This window comes from Pantherophis guttatus, chromosome 12 (genome assembly GCF_059756535.1).
Source record: "Pantherophis guttatus breed Tessera chromosome 12, ASM5975653v1, whole genome shotgun sequence".
NCBI lineage: Eukaryota > Metazoa > Chordata > Lepidosauria > Squamata > Colubridae > Pantherophis > Pantherophis guttatus.
This window is the reverse complement of record NC_142074.1, coordinates 15,153,606-15,171,480: the sequence shown is the minus strand read 5'-3', so window position 1 is coordinate 15,171,480 and position 17,875 is coordinate 15,153,606. Positions and strand designations below refer to the sequence as shown.

The window sequence follows — 17,875 nt, the reverse complement described above, 5'->3', positions numbered from 1 at the left end:
CACTCCTGCCCTAGTTCACCAACATGGGTTTCCTCCACTGAACTACGCAAGAAATCAGGAGCACACATTTGCTCTCTTCTCTAGAGTCTATGACGCAAATTGTTAGTAGAGAAACTCACCAAAGATGTACCACTGCGTATGCTATTTCGGCCCGCCCTTCTCCGATGAATTTCAACTAAACTATCTATGTCTTCTTCCTCCTCCTCCTAGGAAAAGACGTAGATGCACATAGGTATCTCTGCAATGGCTGGAGGAACTCTGAGCATGCTGTGACTTTCCTCCCAACAACAAATCTTGTAGACCCAGCAAAGATCCAAGGCTACTATCTTCACAAGATATTATGTGGCTTGCATCTCACCCAAAACCATGGTTCGCAAACAAGAAAGGCTGCCTTCACAGATCTTGTTAGGTCTTGATATCAGGGGAGAAATTCAGCAGGTTCTGACAGGTTCTGGAGAACCGGTAGCAGAAATTTTGAGTAGTTCGGAGAACCGGCAAATACCACCTCTGGCTGGCCCCAGAGTGGGGAGGGAATGGAGATTTTGCAATATCCTTCCCCCAGGAGTGGGGAGGGAATGGGGATTTTGCAGGATCCTTCCCCTGGAGTGGGGTGGGAATGGAGATTTTGCAGGATCCTTCTCCTGCCACGCCCACCAAGCTATGCCCATAGAACCAGTAGTAAAAAAATTTGAATTTCACCACTGCTTGATATGGCTTCCTTAATTTTGTTATTCAGTTATTCAAGCTTCACGGCTTAGCGTTAGGTAGGGCTAGGTCGTGATGCCTTGTTTTTATTTTCATGTTAATGCCTTATTTTACTGTAACAGAGAGAGTCGGAAGTTAATGCTTATTTTTCTTTCCTTTCTTTTTCTTATCTTTCCTCACTTCTCTTTTCCTCCAACCCTTCCCCCCCACACACTGCTTTTCTATTTACTTTGCATTTTGTATTTGATAATACTTTATAATTCAATAAAAATGTTTACTGAGTATGATGCCTTATTTCATCATCGGAAGATTTTTAAAAAGCTAATAATGGAGTAAACGCAATCACTGCTGAGTTCTTTCATGGGATTAAGCCATGGTTTGTTCTAATTACAAATGGTTAGATTTTAAATCAGACTTCCTTCGTTTCCTTTCAGAGGTAAAGGTAAAGGTTCTAGTCGTTCCCGACTCTAGGGGGCAGTGCTCATCTCCGTTTCAAAGCCGAAGAGCCAGCACTGTCTAAAGACATCTCCGTGGTCATGTGGCCAGCATGACTAAACGCCAAAGGCGCACGGAACGCTGTTACCTTCCCACCCAAGGTGGTCCCTATTTTTCTACTTGCATTTTTTACATGCTTTCGAACTGCTAGGTTGGCAGAAGCTGGGACAAGTTAACGGGAGCTCACCCCATTACGCGGCACTAGGGATTCGAATCACTGAACCGCCGACCTTTCAATCGACAAGCTCAGCGTCTTAGCCACTGAGCCATTGCATCCCAATATACCTCCTTTCAGAGGTTTGGACTTCAATTCCCTGACAAGAATTCCTTGGTCAACGTGGCCCTAGTTTAGAATTCTAGAATTTAAAACTCCACCCAACTGGAGAAAATAAATTCAAAGATTCGTTTCCATATAATCTGATTTCCCAGCAAAAATGACTAGATATTCTAATCTAAGCCTACAAACCACATGGAGGCTTTCCTACAATGTCTGAACGTAGCCCAGTACTGAGGGCTACATTTTCCTCAGGAATGTCCTCACAACTTTGAAATGTCTTCTCTTTCCAAACTCACCACTTCGACATTGAGGCCTGGGACTGACTTGCTTCTGTCTCCCAGAACTCCACCGACCGCATCTTCTGGTCGGAGGTCAATCACGGACTTCGTGTATTCTGTAGAAAATAGGTTAAGATGTCAGAGAAACCACTCATTTTAGCTTCGTGGAGCTAGGAAGGACATATGCTAGGCCTCAAAACCAGCCCTCTTATTTACAATGATGGTATCCCACCCTTTCTATTTATTCACCCTATTTACTAAGAATGTAGTACTATTATTCTTCTCATCCTTCCTATTACCTATCCCCTTTCTACTTATGACTATAACACTGTTGCTTGTATCTTTACGATTTATATTGTTTTATTTAGTTTTCTAGTATGATTTATGTTGATTGCTTTTTTGGTATACTATGACTATCACTAAGTGTTGTATCTTAAGATTCATGATTCAAGAGCATATGCACCAAAGACAAATTCCTTGTGTGTCCAATCACACTTGGCCAATAAAGAATTCTATTCTATTCTATTCTATTCTATTCTATTCTATTCTATTCTATTCTATTCTATTCTATTCCATTCCATTCCATTCCATTCTATTCTATTCTATTCTATTCTATTCCATTCCATTCCATTCCATTCCATTCCATTCTATGATGAGTGTATTTTTATGATGACTATGTTCATGATTTATCACTTATCTTTTATCTACACTGGGAGTTTATGCACTGAAGACAAATTCCTTGTGTGTCCAATCACACTTGGCCAATAAAGAATTCTATTCTATTCTATTCTATTCTATTCTATTCTATTCTATTCTATTCTATTCTATTCTATTCTATTCTATTCTATTCCATTCCATTCCATTCCATTCCATTCCATTCCATTCCATTCCATTCCATTCTATGATGAGTGTATTTTTATGATGACTATGTTCATGATTTATCACTTATCTTTTATCTACACTGGGAGCTTATGCACTGAAGACAAATTCCTTGTGTGTCCAATCCCACTTGGCCAATAAAGAATTCAAAAGAATTCTAAGAAAATTGAGAGTTGTGGGTTCAATACCAACATCTGGAGATCATCATGTTGGAGAAGGCTGGTTTACACAGGTCCTCCCACCCAACGTTCACTCCAAAACCCTGGAAGTTAGGGCTGGACGTGAAAAAGCAACTGGCCCAAAAACGACAGTGAAAACGGATGGCTGGCTCAGGAGCTGAACATAAATTTTGGCAGTCTAAAAGCCCAACTCTTTAACCTACCCAGCATAGTCCTTTCTTATCTTACCTGACGGCCTCTGAATTCTCCTTGGATTTTTTTTGAACAAGACTTCATTTTCATCTGCGGAAACTGCACTCTGAGTCCCCCAGAGGGCTTCCTAGGGAATAAACCAACTCGCGTCAGGCTCAAATCAACAGGAAGACTCGCCAAGTTCAAAAGACTGAAGAGTCAATCAATGCCACTACTACACAAGAATCCGATTGACGATCAAAGCTAAATTGATGCTAGTTAAGGGTCAAAGGAATTTGTGGGGGGAAGGGGCTGGACTGAGGTCTCTTGTGGGAACCCAATGACTCCAAACTGATGACACACTTAATTAGCCCTGCCTTTCACTCAAGCTGCTCTTCTCCTACAACTATATATATATATGTATATTATTTTATTTTAATACAAACAATCCATCTTCCATTAAACAGTGTGTCATCTGGGTACAAATATTTTGTGCAATAACAGTTGAAGTTTACAGCCATATTCATTATTTTATCTATTCTTAACTTAATACCAATATATAATTTATCTAATATTATTACAATGCTCTTAATATATTTCACTCATCTACTTTTATTTCTAAGTTTCATATTTATCCTCTAACCATCGATAAAATAGCTCCCATATAATATAGTATTCAGTTTGTTCTTTCCCTTTAATTGCCAGTGTTAATCTATTCATTTCTGCACATTCTAAAATTTTCCTAATCGCATTCTCCTCTGCAGGAATCTCTTCATTTTTCCAATTTTGTGCAAATACGATTCTAGCTGCAGTTATTACATGGATAATCAAATATACATTTTCTTTGCTATAAATTTCTTCAACTTGATATGATAGAAGAAGCTGGGTCAATGCCATTGTATATCGCAAGCTGAAATGCAAAACAAATCTACTGCCCAGACACACATTCAAATTTTAAGAAGTGTAAAAGATAACGGTAAAGGTTCCCCTTGCACATATGTGCTAGTCATTCCCGACCCTAGGGGGCGGTGCTCATCTCCATTTCAAAGCTGAAGAGCCAGCGCTGTCCGTAGACGTCTCCATGGTCATGTGGCTGGCATGACTAAACACCAAAGGCACACAGAATGCTGTTACCTTCCCACCCAAGGTGGTCCCTATTTTTCTACTTGCATTTTTTACGTGCTTTCAAACTGCTAGGTTGACAGAAGCTGGGACAAATAACGGGAGCTCACCCCGTTACGTGGCACTAGGGATTCAAATTGCTGAACTACCGACCTTTCGATCAGCAAGCTCAGTGCCTTAGCCACCGAGCCACTGCGTCCCTATTTAACAAGTGTAGCTGCGGTCTAGTGAGTCCCAGCTACTGCCTAATAGCTTTTATTGTACTCAAAAGCATGTCCCAAGCAACATATTCCAATATTCAGATATAGCATCTTAGAAGATGCTATATCTGAAGAGAAGAAGAGATTTCTGACTTCCCCAAAACATATCCCTACACACTCTCTCTCCACGGAAGACCACCAGAGTTGCTCATCAGTAAACATACGCTTTCTGAATCAGAGTGGGGAGTCTCCTTAAAGCCAGCAGGAAGGGTTAGGCTGGACACCTTGGGCCCCGGTGGGCTGAGAGTATTCGTCTTCTCCTGGCGAGGGCTACAAAAAGAAGAAGAAGAAAAACCAAAGATCACAGGGTGAAATCTCTTAGATCCAACCAAGAGGTCCATCTGACTCAGCTTCTTAGGGAAACCAGATGTTTCCAAGCAGAACATCAGGTTACTGCCCTCATTCTATCTTGGGACATGAAGGATCTACTTTGGGTTTCTTGCCATGATTTTTCTCCTGCTTCCCCAACATAATCTCATCCCAAGACATTCATTCGAAACAACGCCAGCCATGAAGCTGCAAGATCAAAAAGCTAACAACACAACAAGGAAGCAACCGAACTTTCAAAAGTAACTACCCTGTTTCCCCGAAAATAAGACATCCCCTGATAATAAGCCCAATCAGGCTTTTGAGCACATGCGCTAAAATAAGCCTCCCCCCGAAAATATTTAAACGCAGAATTGGAAATCAGGTAAGATGGCAAGAGGAGCCCCATCTTTATTTATTTTATTTTATTTATTTATTTATTTTTCATATTTGTATACCGCCCTACTCCCAAAGGACTCAGGGCGGTGAACAGCCATAATAAATACAAATACATATAGAAGTTAAAAACTATTAAGAAACAGATTAAGTAATTTAGGCTCAAAGATTAAAAAACATCCAAATTTATCTAAAGAGGTCTAAAACCCAATTTAAAAGCCAGTTTAAAAGCCAATTAAAAAGGGAGAGTTAGGCCAGACCAGCTTGTTGGAATAGAAATGTTTTCAGGGCACGGCGAAATATGCGTAAGTCTTGGATGTTTCGTAACTCCGGGGGAAGCCCGTTCCAGATGGTAGGTGCCCCCACAGAAAAGGCTCTCCCCCTGGGGGCCGTCAGTCGACATTGTTTGGCCGACGGCACCCTGAGGAGTCCCTCTCTATGGGAGCGAACTGGTCGGTGAGAGGCTATTGGTGGCAGGAGGCGGTCTCGTAAGTACCCTGGTCCTGAGCCATGGAGCGCTCTAAAGATAGTAACCAAAACCTTGAAGCGCACCCGGAAGACCACTGGGAGCCAGTGCAGCTCGCGCAGGAGGGGGGTTACATGAGAGCGCCACATTGCTCCCATTATCACCCGCGCGGCCGCATTCTGGACCAGTTGGAGCCTTCGGGTGCTTCTCAAGGGGAGCCCCATGTAGAGAGCATTACAATAATCCAGGCGTGAGGTGACAAGGGCGTAAGTGACCATGCGTAACGAGTCCCGATCCAGAAAGGGATGCAACTGGCGAATCAGGCGAACCTGATAAAAAACCTGATAAAATCTTGCTCCACGCACCCCAAAATAATAAGACCTCCCCGAAAATAAGGCCAAGCGCTTATTTCGGGGTTTAAAAAAATATAAGACAAGGTCTTATTTTCGGGGAAACATGGTACTTGAGGACATACAGAGAAGAAAATCACTAGCTCTTCCTTTTCAGCTAACAGAGCTGACAAAGAGGTCTAGATTTGCTTAAATTTGCATAATTAAAGCATCAAGTGATGCATTAATCGAGTCACATATGGCTATTATTTGCAGAAGACACTAATCAATGTTTTATTTGTGGTTGATCTCATGCACAGTGAGGTCATTGTGTTCAATACTAAATCGTGGCTTCCAAACTCATTGGATGGGATCGAATAATATTTTAAAGTCTTCAGACGTGATTTGCGAGTTTCCAAGACTTGCTAAGCCACAAGCAAACCCTACAATGGTTTAATGCAGCGTGGGAATCCAACTGCAGTGCAATCATGTTCACACAAAGCTATCATTTGCTGAACAAAGCACAAAGTCATGGGCTTGCACAATATTTTAAACGACAAACCCAGGTTGCAAACCACATTAAGGTGAAACAAGATTGCTAAACCACCAGTAATCGCACTACTTTATGTTAGTGGTTGGTTAGGGTTAGGGTTAGTTGGTATGAACACAGTCTATCTATGTCAGGAGACAATTATGAGTATAAAGACTTTCTGTCTGTCCCACGCCCCTGCTTAATCAAATCTTCCTTGTACCCCTCAAAAGATTTACCGTTCTTTTCGGAGTATAAAATGCACTTTTCCCACTCCCCTAAAAGAGGGTGGAAATGTCGGTGCGTCTTATACACCGAATACAGCCATTTTTGGCTTCCCGAAACCCCACCCCGCGTGTCCCGTTTTTGCAAAAAACAGGCCTGTTTTTCCCAAAAATGGAACACGCAGAGCATTCGGGAGGCCTGCAGAGTTCTCCTAGAGGCTGGGGAGGGCAAAAACGGGATGCGTGGGGGGTTTCGGAGGCCAAAAGAGCCTGGTTTTTTTGCAAAAACGGGCCCATGTTTCGCAAAAATGGGATGTGCAGAGGGTTTGAGAAGCCTGCAGAGTGCTCCTGGGGGCTGGGGAGGGCAAAAACTATTTTTTTTTCTTGTTTTCCCCTTCGAAATCTTGGTGCGCCTTCTACTCCGGTACGTCTTATAGCCCAAAAAATACTGTAACGGACAAGATCTCGGAGATCTTTCTGACCTAGATCGAGTAGAAGTGGGACCAGAGGCTGGACGTGAGCCATCCAAGCTCATGTTCTCAGTAGATTCTGTGTCACTTTTGGGATCCCGTAGCTCAGAGGAATCAGAGATCAAGCTGGAAGAGAACAACCTAATTAGATCAGCAGTCAAAAGAATCCAAATCTTCGTGACCCAAATTCACCAACTCTGTGCAACTTTATCAGTCAAGGGAGCAGAGAACCCATGCTGCTGAGTTATACCCCTCCCAGATCTCTTCCTATTAGCTGGGGCGGCTGGAAGCTGTCCTTTAACCACATCTGGAGAGAACTAGGTTGAAGATGGCCGATTTGTAAACGCCTTGATTTTGTTCCGACATCACCGGTTTGATAAAGTGCAAGAGTATAAGATCTACTTGTGATCTCCGCCATTATTCCTAGGGGGTTGGACTAGAAGACCTCCAAGATCCCTTCCAAGTCCATTATTTTAGAGAATTATTTCTACAGCATCATCCCAAAGGTGCTTTTTCAGGAGGCAACTGGACTTCCTTGTTTTTTTTTTTCTTTTGAAGACCTTTCGCTTCTCATCTGCACTACTCAAGTGACCCTGAGGACAAAGTGCTTCAAGGACCCTCTAAAAGGATGCAAATGACCAGCTATCTGCAAGGAGTATAAAGCCTTCCATTCCCCACTTCAGAGCTGAAGAAGCTTCTTGGATGAGAAGTGAAATGTCTTAAAAGAAGAATAAACAAGAAAGTCCCACTGCCTCCTGAAAAAAACACCTTTGGGACAACTATGACCTGGATGACTGAGAATCCCTACAGACTTTTAGCTATACAATCTGGGATGAACACTCTTGGAATGGTGTGTGAGAAGGAATGGATTTCCAGAGGGAAAAAACCTGCAGACTACAGGAACCAGGAGCACTACTCAGATAAACCTCCAAGTGCTTCAAGGACCCTCTAAAAGGATGCAAAGGACCAGCTGTCCGCAAGGAATATAAATCCTTCCATTACCCAATATTCAGTCAGAACTGAAGAAGCTTCTCAGATGAGAAGCGAAGCGTCTTCAAAAGAAAAAAAAAACAAGAAAGTCCAGTTGACTCCTGGAAAAGCATCTTTGCGACAACCATGACCTGGATGACTGAGAATCTCTGCAGATATTTCTACATCTGCAATGATTTTCCAGCAACCTCTTATTATGCGATTCCATTCCTTTTCTACTCGTTATGCAGAACGGGTTGATAGACTCGGTTGAATTTCCAAACCTTTTATGGTGGCTCCCCAATTCCACCCGTATAACTCGTGATATTCATGAAATCTTCCCTGACAATTTGAGGTGTGGGTTTTCTGGGAAACTGTCGATCAGAAAAGCACAATTCAAATTCCCACAATTAACCCTGGTTCCAGGGGGGAAATCTACTTACCTTCCCTACCGGTGTGGAAGTACGCGCACGCATCATGTATGATTTTGGACCCCCTGTGCATGCGCAAAGCCTTCTGCGCGTGTGCAGAGGGTCAAAAACAGGTTAGTTCCTGGTTAAAACCAGGAAGTAACGACATCTGGGCAGGTGGGCGGAGCCTTGCGTTGCCGCCGCTACCGGTTCACCAAACCACCCTCTGCCGCCGCTACCAGTTCGTGCGAACTGGTACAAACTGGTAGCATTTCACCCCTGCCTGGTTCTGAAGATACTAAATCTGCTTCCTGCAGCCAGCTATGAATAACCAGATGATGAGCTGACGGTGGCCCAGACCCGCTGAACTCTTTATTTCATGCATTTGGAGCATGGGTGCAAAAAAACAATGGATCTCACCGCAGCCCTGAGGCAGGGAGGAAGAATCACCTGTGTTCCTTGCGTTGCTGCTGGGGACTTTTGGGGGGCGCTTCAGAGCCACTTTTGGGGTCCTTGCGTTGAGCTTTCTGAAGAAGCACTTGGCTTGTTGTCTCTCTTTTGCTAGCTAAATGACCAGAGGAAAAAGAGGTGTCAACATACAGCACAGATGTCAACTTGCAAAGCTTTCAAGTTGCCATGAGCAGGAGGGAGGGAGAACTGATAGAGCTGATCGATTTCCCTAACTGAAGCTACATTCCATACATGCTTTCTTACCGCAATCAGTAGGAGGGTGTTGGATTGCACAGCCAGCCAAAGTGGTTAATTGGAGAATGTGATTTATGACATAGCCAGGGAGGAGGGGAGAGACAGGGTCATAGGGGAACGTAAATCTACGTGGGATTAGTTCTAACTGCATCCGAATATTGCCGAAATAGTGCTCCTAATAAATGACTGTATTTCTTTTGAAGTTTGGCTCTGGCTCATGAATTAATTAGGGCATCTTTCGGAAACTTCACCACAGACACCACACAGCGTAAGTCCTTATTTAAATATAGGATAATGTCAGGTCTGCCATCGTAAATGCTTCAGCTTGCTTCGCTGGCATCCTGCCATAAACGCAGGGAGGCGGGGAGAATGGGAATGTAGGGAGGACGGTTGGCAGGATGAGAGAAACCAGAGGTACCAATCTGGAACAAGCTGGCGGATCCAAGGTACATGAACGCAAGAGTGGAATGAGAAAGTCCACCAAAAAGGCACCAAACATTAAGACTGTTACCAAAACACCTAATTTGAATACTATTGGACACTTACAAACTGGTCAAGGGGGGAGGGCCCAGGAGAAGGGGGGAAAAGCAGGGTTTACGCCAGAATAGTCCGATCCAGTTTTGCTTACGCCGTAACCACTTGGCTTTAGTAAAAGTATACCTTTCGCTTCAAATGGAGTCGAGGGTCTTTCTTTCCTAAGTGTCCAAGCTGGGACAAGCCTGACAGTGCTGAATAAGCCAAAATTGGCTGGGTTCCCAAACAGCACCTTAAATAAATCCTTCTTCTTTAAATGTGGGGTCCTGGATAAGCCAAAATTGGCTAGGTTCCCACCTTGCACTAAGCCTCTAATCCCAGTTTCCAAACTAATTGACTCTGTTCACGAAGCCAACCACAAACCAACCATTTCCGATTCTGTCCACAGAGGATGCAACCTTCCCCACAATTTGACCACAACTGTGTTGTGGAAATAAGGAAGCCCTTATTTTCACACCCTCTGCATTTGGCAAGGTTACACACCTACAGCCCCGCCTTACATTATGCTAGGCTTCGGTTTGTTTCATTATAGTAGTATAACCTTTATTGTCATTGTACATCGTATGTACAATGAAATTGGTTAGGGTTAGGGTTATTGAATGAATTATGCTCGTCTTCTCACATACTTGTCTTCTGGAAACTCGATCAAAGCAAAGCAAAATATATATCCTATCCAGGAGCCTGGATAGCTCAGCAGACTAATGCATTGTAATTTAACTCCAGCTGTCTGCAATTAGTAAGTTCGAATCTTGCCAGGCTCAAGGTTGACTCAGCCTTCCATACTTTCTAAGGTAGGTAAATTGAGGACCCAGTTTGTGGGGGCAATAAGCTGACTTTGTAAAAATATACAAAAGTATGAAGGCTATTGCTTAGCACATTGTAAGCCGCCCTGAATCTCCGGAGAAGGGCGTCATATAAATCAAATTAAAAAAAAAAAATATCCGGCTGCTCCTTGAGGAGTCAACCCAGATCAGTCATATTGGACAACTAGTTTACCCCATACATTGTTTAAACCTTTGAACTTGCAGGTATTTAACTGCTCAGATTCCTCCCCAAGATGGGGGTAAAAATGTTCAGTAGGGAGGAGCATAAGGATGGAATAGGACAGGGGTCGGCAACCTGTGGCTCCGGAGTCGCATGTGGCTCTTTGGGCCCCCTGCTGTGGCTCCCTATCAGATGATCCCACAATAAGCGAGGAGTTACTGGGAGGGGAGGGCGAGGGAAGGGGCCAGCCAGTGGTGGGATCATCCAACAAGGAGCCACAGCAGAGGGCCCAAAGAGCCACATGTGGCTCAGGAGCCGCAGGTTGCAGACACCTGTCCTAGACCCACATAAGGAAGCCATCGATGATGTGAGCAAGGAAGGAGAGATGGGCAGATTCTAACTGGATCAAAACTGGATATTTGCCAGATAAGAAATAGGACTAATATCTAGACCAGCGTTTCTCAAACTTGGTCGTCTTAAGATGCCTGGATTCCGGCTGGGAAATTTGAGAAGTCCACGTACCGTAAAAGTTGCCAACAGTTGAGAAACCCTGGTCTAGACAGTAAATGCTGCAAAACCAGATTGCATATGGGGTAATCCAGTTGACAACATCCTGAACTCTATTTGGAAAATATCTCAGGGCATTTGAAGGAATTGGCAGGGAGAAATTATAACTACTTAGCCTTGGAAACTGCTGAACGTTTGTTCTAATTAAAAACCAGAGACAGAAGTTGCCTTCCGACAAAGATGCCCCACCCTGTGGTTTGCGCCGAAGAGACATGCGGATGATGTCACTGCCCAGTCGAGGAGCAAAGCGATGCATTCTTTGGTCATAGAACCAGTCTCCGGTGGCTTTCTTTAGCTCCCTGCAGATGGGAAAACAGGGAAGAGAACAGCAATCACTTCTGAGAACGTGAATCCCCACCCCCATCCCAAAGTCCATTTGGGTAACTCAAGTACGAATGAGAATTAGGTGAAATGAACCAGGCTGGCTGGGGAATTCTGGGAGTTGAAGTCCACACGTCTTAACATTGGCCATAGTTGGATAGTCCCAGTTGTGTACAGAATCCCAAGGTATATACAACCTGTTGTGGCCTATCGGCCACCGGCCCCTCCAGCCAAATCAGAGGAGGAAGTGGAGGTGTGGGAGTCAGGGTCAGCATCAAGGCAACCTGAGAGCTCCGAGGGGGAAGAGGGAATGGAGCTGTCAGAGAGAGAGACAGAGGCGGAGCCTAGGCCGTCCGTCAACCCTCAGATGGAGAGTCAACAGCCCCCAGGTCTGGAGTGGCTGATGAGGAAGGGGAGGAACAGCTGGGTCCAGTGTCTGATGCATGGATACGCAGAAAGCAGAGGAGAGGAGAGCAGTGGAAATCTATGGGCTGATCCTTGGGACGGAAGAGCCACCGCTGCTAGCAAAGCCCCATCCTAGCTCTGGAGATAAAAAGCAGGGGGTGGAGATGAATAGATGTGGCAGGTAACTATTCACCTCCCTGACGGACAGACTTGTTAGACTGCAGTGAGAGAGAAACTTTTTGCCGGGGCTGCTGGCGTTGCTAATAAAGGAATCATTGATTTAACGACAGAGTGTTTGGGGAGCTGGGTCAGAACACAACCCCAGTCACAAAGGTGCAAAGCAGGGGAGCAGACTTACGCCTCCTTGGCACAAACTTTGCAGCGCCAACAGCTGTCGGCTTCGTAGGAGCGGCAGTCGCGACAAACCAGGTGATTGCAATCCCGGCAGGTGTTGGCTTTTGGGTTGACCCGTCCCAGGCTCTGCTGGCAACGAGCGCAGGTCCGCTCGCTGTACCGCTGGCTGCCCCTCTTGGCCCCTTTCCTCCGGATCTCCAGCAACTCATTCTTCAGGCGCCTGTTGGGAGGAAGGGCAGAAAGAGAGAAGAAGAGGGAAAAGGGTTGACCTCCTCTGTTTGTTTGTTTGTTTGTTTGTTTGTTTTATTAGATTTATATACCGCCCTACTCCCGAAGGACCCAGGGCAGTGAACAGCCACAAAGTAAAACACATAAATACAAAATTTAAAAGCAGAATAAAACCGAATTAAACAATTTGGCCCAAGACAAATTTAAAACACCCCAATAATTTAAAAACAAATTAAAATGTATATTATAAAAAGAACAAAGAAAAAAGGGGGAAAATTAGGCCAGGCCAGCTTGGTGGAATAAAAAGGACTTGAGAGCGCGACGGAACGTGCACAGATCCGGGGTCCTTCGTATCTCCGGGGGGAGCTCGTTCCAGATAGTAGGTGCCCCCACAGAGAAGGCCCTCCCCCTAGGGGCCGCCAGTCGACACTGTTTGGCCGACGGCACTCGGAGGAGCCCCTCTCTATGAGAGCGTACCGGCCGGTGGGAGGCTGTTTGTGGTAGCAGGCGGTCCCGTAAGTAACCAGGTCCCGAGCCATGGAGCGCTCTAAAGGTGGTGACCAAAACCTTGAAGCGCACCCAGAAGACCACTGGGAGCCAGTGCAGCTCGCGCAGGAGAGGTGTTACATGGGAGCGCCATGTCACTCCCATCACCACCCGCGCGGCTGCACTCTGCGCCAGTTGGAGCCTCCAGATGAGACCAGATGTGGCTCCTCATACGGCTCATCTGATTTGAGACCCAGATGTTGGTTGATTCAGCCTGGGTAGAAGAAAGAGCCTCACGGCATTGCATGGGGCTTGGAAGAAGATGACAATCTGGTCTTGGACTGGACCACTTGGCTCACCAAAGAGGCAAGCTCTTCTGAAGAACAAGAGTAGGGTAGATCTTCTACAGGAGAGGTTCCTACCCCCAAGGACCATCTGCTTCCCACTTAGTTCCCACTAAACTGAGAACGGCAACACACTCAGGGGTCCCTCTTCCCCCCTTATCAGCCTCAAGAGCCTTGGGCAATGATCCCGTGTTGGCCAACTCCTTACCTAATTCTTCTCTCTTCCACTTTCCGCAGTTCTTCATCTCTCTGGAGAACCCGAATGATGAAGTCCCTCTCTACCTCTGAGAGAAAAGACAGGTCTATCGCCTCCATCGCCATAACTGGAAACCCACTCCTTTGTCTTGCCTTCAGGGCTTGACCTCCCAAATCTAGAAAATATATAAATTGAAAAATATACGGGTAAAAACAAGAGCTAAAAATAAGTAGCGGTCCTTGTTATAAATCACTCCATTGCAAAACTCTCCTAGTTCATCAGCTTTCCCAGGTAGAGCAGACAGGAAACATGACCAGATGAGCAAATTCTACTTTATTATAGGGCTACATCAACTACATCTCTACTCCATCCCGAAGTTCATTTGGTTAACTCAAATATGAATGCGCATTAGGTGAAATGACCATACTGGCTGGAGAATTCTGGGAGTTGAAGTCCACAACTCTTAACATTGGCCATGGTGTCAGGGTTCCAAGTAACACCCCCAACGAAAGAAGTTGTTCTGCCCCAGCTACGGATCCAAAAGAACGCAGCACACACAAAGTCCATACAAACCTTAATTTACTAATTAAAGACTACTAATGAGCTTTCTTAGTAGTTGTTCAAACACAAGTACAATAAATCTTTTCTAAACAAGGGTTGCTAATTTAACTTCATTAACAGCCGACAAGAATTCAAAGAATAATAACTCAGTTCTGAGGTACAGTATTTCAGATAACCGTAATCTTACTGTGGTTGGCAGAATGCCCAGAAGCAATTTGCAGGAAAACTGATGAGAGAAACAAGAGCCAAATCAAACGTTTTCTGGAATCAAGACGCGAAGGAATTTGAACGAAGTTGTTTCCTGCAAATTGCATCAGTCGTTGTCCTTCCTTAAATAGGCTAGGGGAGTGGCCAATTAGCCCCAAGCCTTACTCTCGAGGAGACCTCCTCCTGAGGAGCCACTCCTGCCTTTTCGCAGCTCTGTGCACTTGTGCATCAAGAAGATGCTCCTCCTCTTCTTCCTCTTCACTTATGGGAGCTTCTGGAGGTTCTGAAGGCCCTGGCTGAATCCTGCCTCTGGCACCACATCTTCTCCAGCCTCCTAATTGTCTAACTCGAGGGCCAACTGCACAGGCTGCTGGTGCAGCATCACACCAGCCTCCTCACTGTCGGAGTCAGCTACTAACTGCACAGGCCGTTGATGGGCCACAACAGAAGATTCCGAGGCTAGAAGTTCCTCAAAGTTCCATTTTATTAGAGTTGTCATATTGGCACGTCTGGGAAAACCCAAATCTGAAAGCTTCCAGGTTTTCCCCACCCAAAGGAAAGTTCAAGTCCCTGCCCAACAGCTACATGTCCATCACGTGGTCCAATCAAAGAACCATCCCAACTGGAGATGCCTCCCAGTCACACCCCTCCAGGTGCAGGGCAAGATGTCCTTGACTCTCTGAGAAAGGAATGTTATTATGACTACATATCTCCCTTGTTCCGTACAATCCCCCCTTCCCAGTTCCCCACAGTACTAAATGTGACAGGCCAGAAGGCCCAATGCAAAAGATGGCTTCCACGCCTGACACATGATTGAATAGACCCCGTTGTATACAAGAGTATATAGAGCAGCGATGGCGAACCTTGTAGGCACCGAGTGTTCAAACTGCAAGGGGCAGGTGCATCTCATGCATGTGCACGCACCCCACCCATGCGCAGCAGAGACCCGAAGATCAGCTGGCCAGCAGGAGGCACGCGCGCATGCGCAGCAGAGACCCGAAACAGAGCTGGGGCGATGGCACCTGCGCCCAGAGAGGGCTCTGGGTGCCACATCTGGCAAGCACGCCATAAGTTCACCACCATTGATATAGAGTATTCCAGAGTGTCTTGCATGTCTGAAAATACAACGACCATCTCCTTTACAGCCTGGGAACCAACAGCACTGAAGAAAAGCATGCGCAGAAGTGTCACACGTGCCCACGAGCAAACCGGTAGCGACGGGATTTGCAACCACTATTGCTGCATAGATTACATGCCAGCCAGCCATGCTCCAATTCTTTCCCATCTCTTCTCTAAGAAGACATCTACATCAGTGGTGGGTTTCAAAAATTTTTACTACCGGTTCTGTGGGTGTGGCTTGGTGGGCGTGGCATGGCTTGGTGGGTATGGCAGGGGAAGGATACTGTAAAATCTCCATTCCCACCCCACTCCAGGGGAAGGATACTGTAAAATCTCCATTCCCTCCCCAATCCAGGGGAAGGTTACTGCAAAATCCCCATTTCCTCTTGATCAGCTGGGGCTTGGGAGGCAGAGAATAGATGGGGGTGGGGCCAGTTAGAATTTTTACTACCGGTTCTCCGAACTATTCAAAATTTCCGCTACCGGTTCTCCAGAACTGGTCAGAACCTACTGTAATTCACCTGTGATCTACATACTTTTCTGCTGCTCCTGCTGTCTCTCTCTTGGGGCATTTTGAGGGATTTAAGGCTGCGTCCACCGCCTACTTCAATAAATCTTTTTTCTTCCCTTGTATCGCACCCGTCTTTTCATTCCCCAAAGCCACTTTTCAGTTACATCACCATTGTGACTGAGATTGCTGTGAGCCAATAGGATTCAAAGTGTGGGAACAAGGAAGAGAAACTTCCTTCCGATGAGATTCAAATATAAACACAGATTGTGTATTATTTGCTGGGGAGTGGGGGAAATAATAGAAGTCCAAGGGACATGGACGACCAAGTTTTAAAACTGGAGAATCCTGCTCTGCCAGATAACAGCTAGAGTATAAATAGCTATCTTCTTTAAAATAGGAAGGTTCCTGGGAACCTTGGAATTTGAAACTAGTAAAAAAAATTCATGCCCTTGACGGATTTCTAGGACATGACATTCGATGCACAGGAGAGATTGGAACATTAGCAAATTAAGTAACTATTTATTTATTTATTGGTTCAATTTATATGCCGCCCTTCTCCGGAGACTCAGGGCGGCTTACAATGCGTTAAGCAATAGCCTTCATACTTTTGTATATACCTGCTTAGTAGGGCTTTTGGGGGGCCCCCAAGCGGTGTTCTTTTTTATACAAAGTCAGCTTATTGCCCCCAGAATCCGGGTCCTCATTTTACCTACCTCGAAAGGATGGAAGGCTGAGTCAACCTTGAGCCTGGTGAGATTTGAACTTGCAGCAATTGCAGGCAGCTGGTGCTACTTAACCGCACTTTAGTCTGCTGCGCCACCAAGGCTCATCATGCAGTATTCTACTATTCATGCAGTAATATAGAGAAGAGAGATCCAGAGGAGTGACCAAGTCAAAAGTAGGTTCTTTCCCAGCCCTATGAACTTGATTCTTATAAATCCCTGAGCCAAAAAAACAAAGAAACCCCCTCAGCAAAAGATTTCAGCATTCGGTGTTTGTGGCTCCCCGTATAATGTGTGAACCCAGCTAGGGCAGACCTGAAAACGGGTCTATTCCCAGCCTCCCATTCCAAGCAGACTTTGCGGTGTTGATAAAGGAGTAGCTCGGCGTTGAAATGAGGGGTCCTTGGTTGCTCTCAGAGCTTGGTTGTTTTCCGGCAGACGTTTCATGACCCAACTTGGTAACATCATCAGTGCTAGAAGGGAGCAGGGTTTGTAGAGTGAAGAGGGGGAGGAGGAGAACTGTGGGGTCCTTGGTGTTCTCTGAGCTGGCAGGCATTTTATTATCCAACTAGGTAACATCAGCATGCTAGAAGGGAGTATGGTTTGAGGAGGAGGAGGAGGAGGAGGAGGAGGAGGAGGAGGAGGAGGAGGAGGAGGAGGAATAGTAGTGCAGGCTTCTTGGTGCTCTCTGAGCTTGCAAACATTTCATTACATTTCATTCAAGGTGTTGGTTATTACCTTTAAAGCCCTACATGGCTCAGGGCCAGGCTATCTTCGAGACCGCCTTCTACCGCATAGCTCCCAGCGACCGGTAAGATCCCACAGAGTTGGTCTCCTCCGGGTCCCGTCAGCTAAACAATGCCGGCTGGCGGGCCCGTGGGGGAGGGCCTTCTCTGTGGCTGCCCCGGCTCTCTGGAACCAGTTACCTCCTGAGATCCGGACTGCCCGCACCCTATTGGCCTTCCGAAAAGCGGTAAAGACCTGGCTTTTCCGGCAGGCCTGGAGCCGTTGATCTCGCTGTTGCGATCTGGCGAGATCCGGCCATGAATGGTGTGAATGGGTCTTAATGGTTTAATTTTTAAATGTTTTTATAATGGGTTTTTTTTTTTAAATGCATTGTAAGCCGCCCTGAGTCTCTGGAGAAGGGCGGCATATAAATTGAATAA

At 45.5% G+C, this 17,875-nt stretch overlaps 1 protein-coding gene across 4 annotated transcripts in view; it reads right to left on the bottom strand.

Annotated features, from left to right (window-relative positions):
* SYTL4 (synaptotagmin like 4) overlaps positions 1-17,875 on the bottom strand; it is a 37,424-nt gene that overhangs the window by 14,354 nt on the left and 5,195 nt on the right. Inside the window, exons 1-10 of one of the 4 annotated variants that reach the window (XM_034416664.3) lie at positions 16,013-16,117; positions 13,602-13,764; positions 12,340-12,555; positions 11,445-11,554; positions 8,916-9,030; positions 7,099-7,212; positions 4,531-4,636; positions 3,042-3,132; positions 1,774-1,871; positions 120-206 (exon numbers count right to left, since the gene is read on the bottom strand). In XM_034416664.3, the coding sequence (XP_034272555.2) occupies positions 120-206; positions 1,774-1,871; positions 3,042-3,132; positions 4,531-4,636; positions 7,099-7,212; positions 8,916-9,030; positions 11,445-11,554; positions 12,340-12,555; positions 13,602-13,714 (1,050 nt within the window). In that variant the 5' untranslated portion in view covers positions 13,715-13,764; positions 16,013-16,117. Of the gene's footprint in view, positions 1-119; positions 207-1,773; positions 1,872-3,041; positions 3,133-4,530; positions 4,637-7,098; positions 7,213-8,915; positions 9,031-11,444; positions 11,555-12,339; positions 12,556-13,601; positions 13,765-16,012; positions 16,118-17,875 lie in introns of those variants that run through there. The other 3 variants (XM_034416663.3, XM_087877477.1, XM_087877478.1) reach the window with 3 other exon arrangements.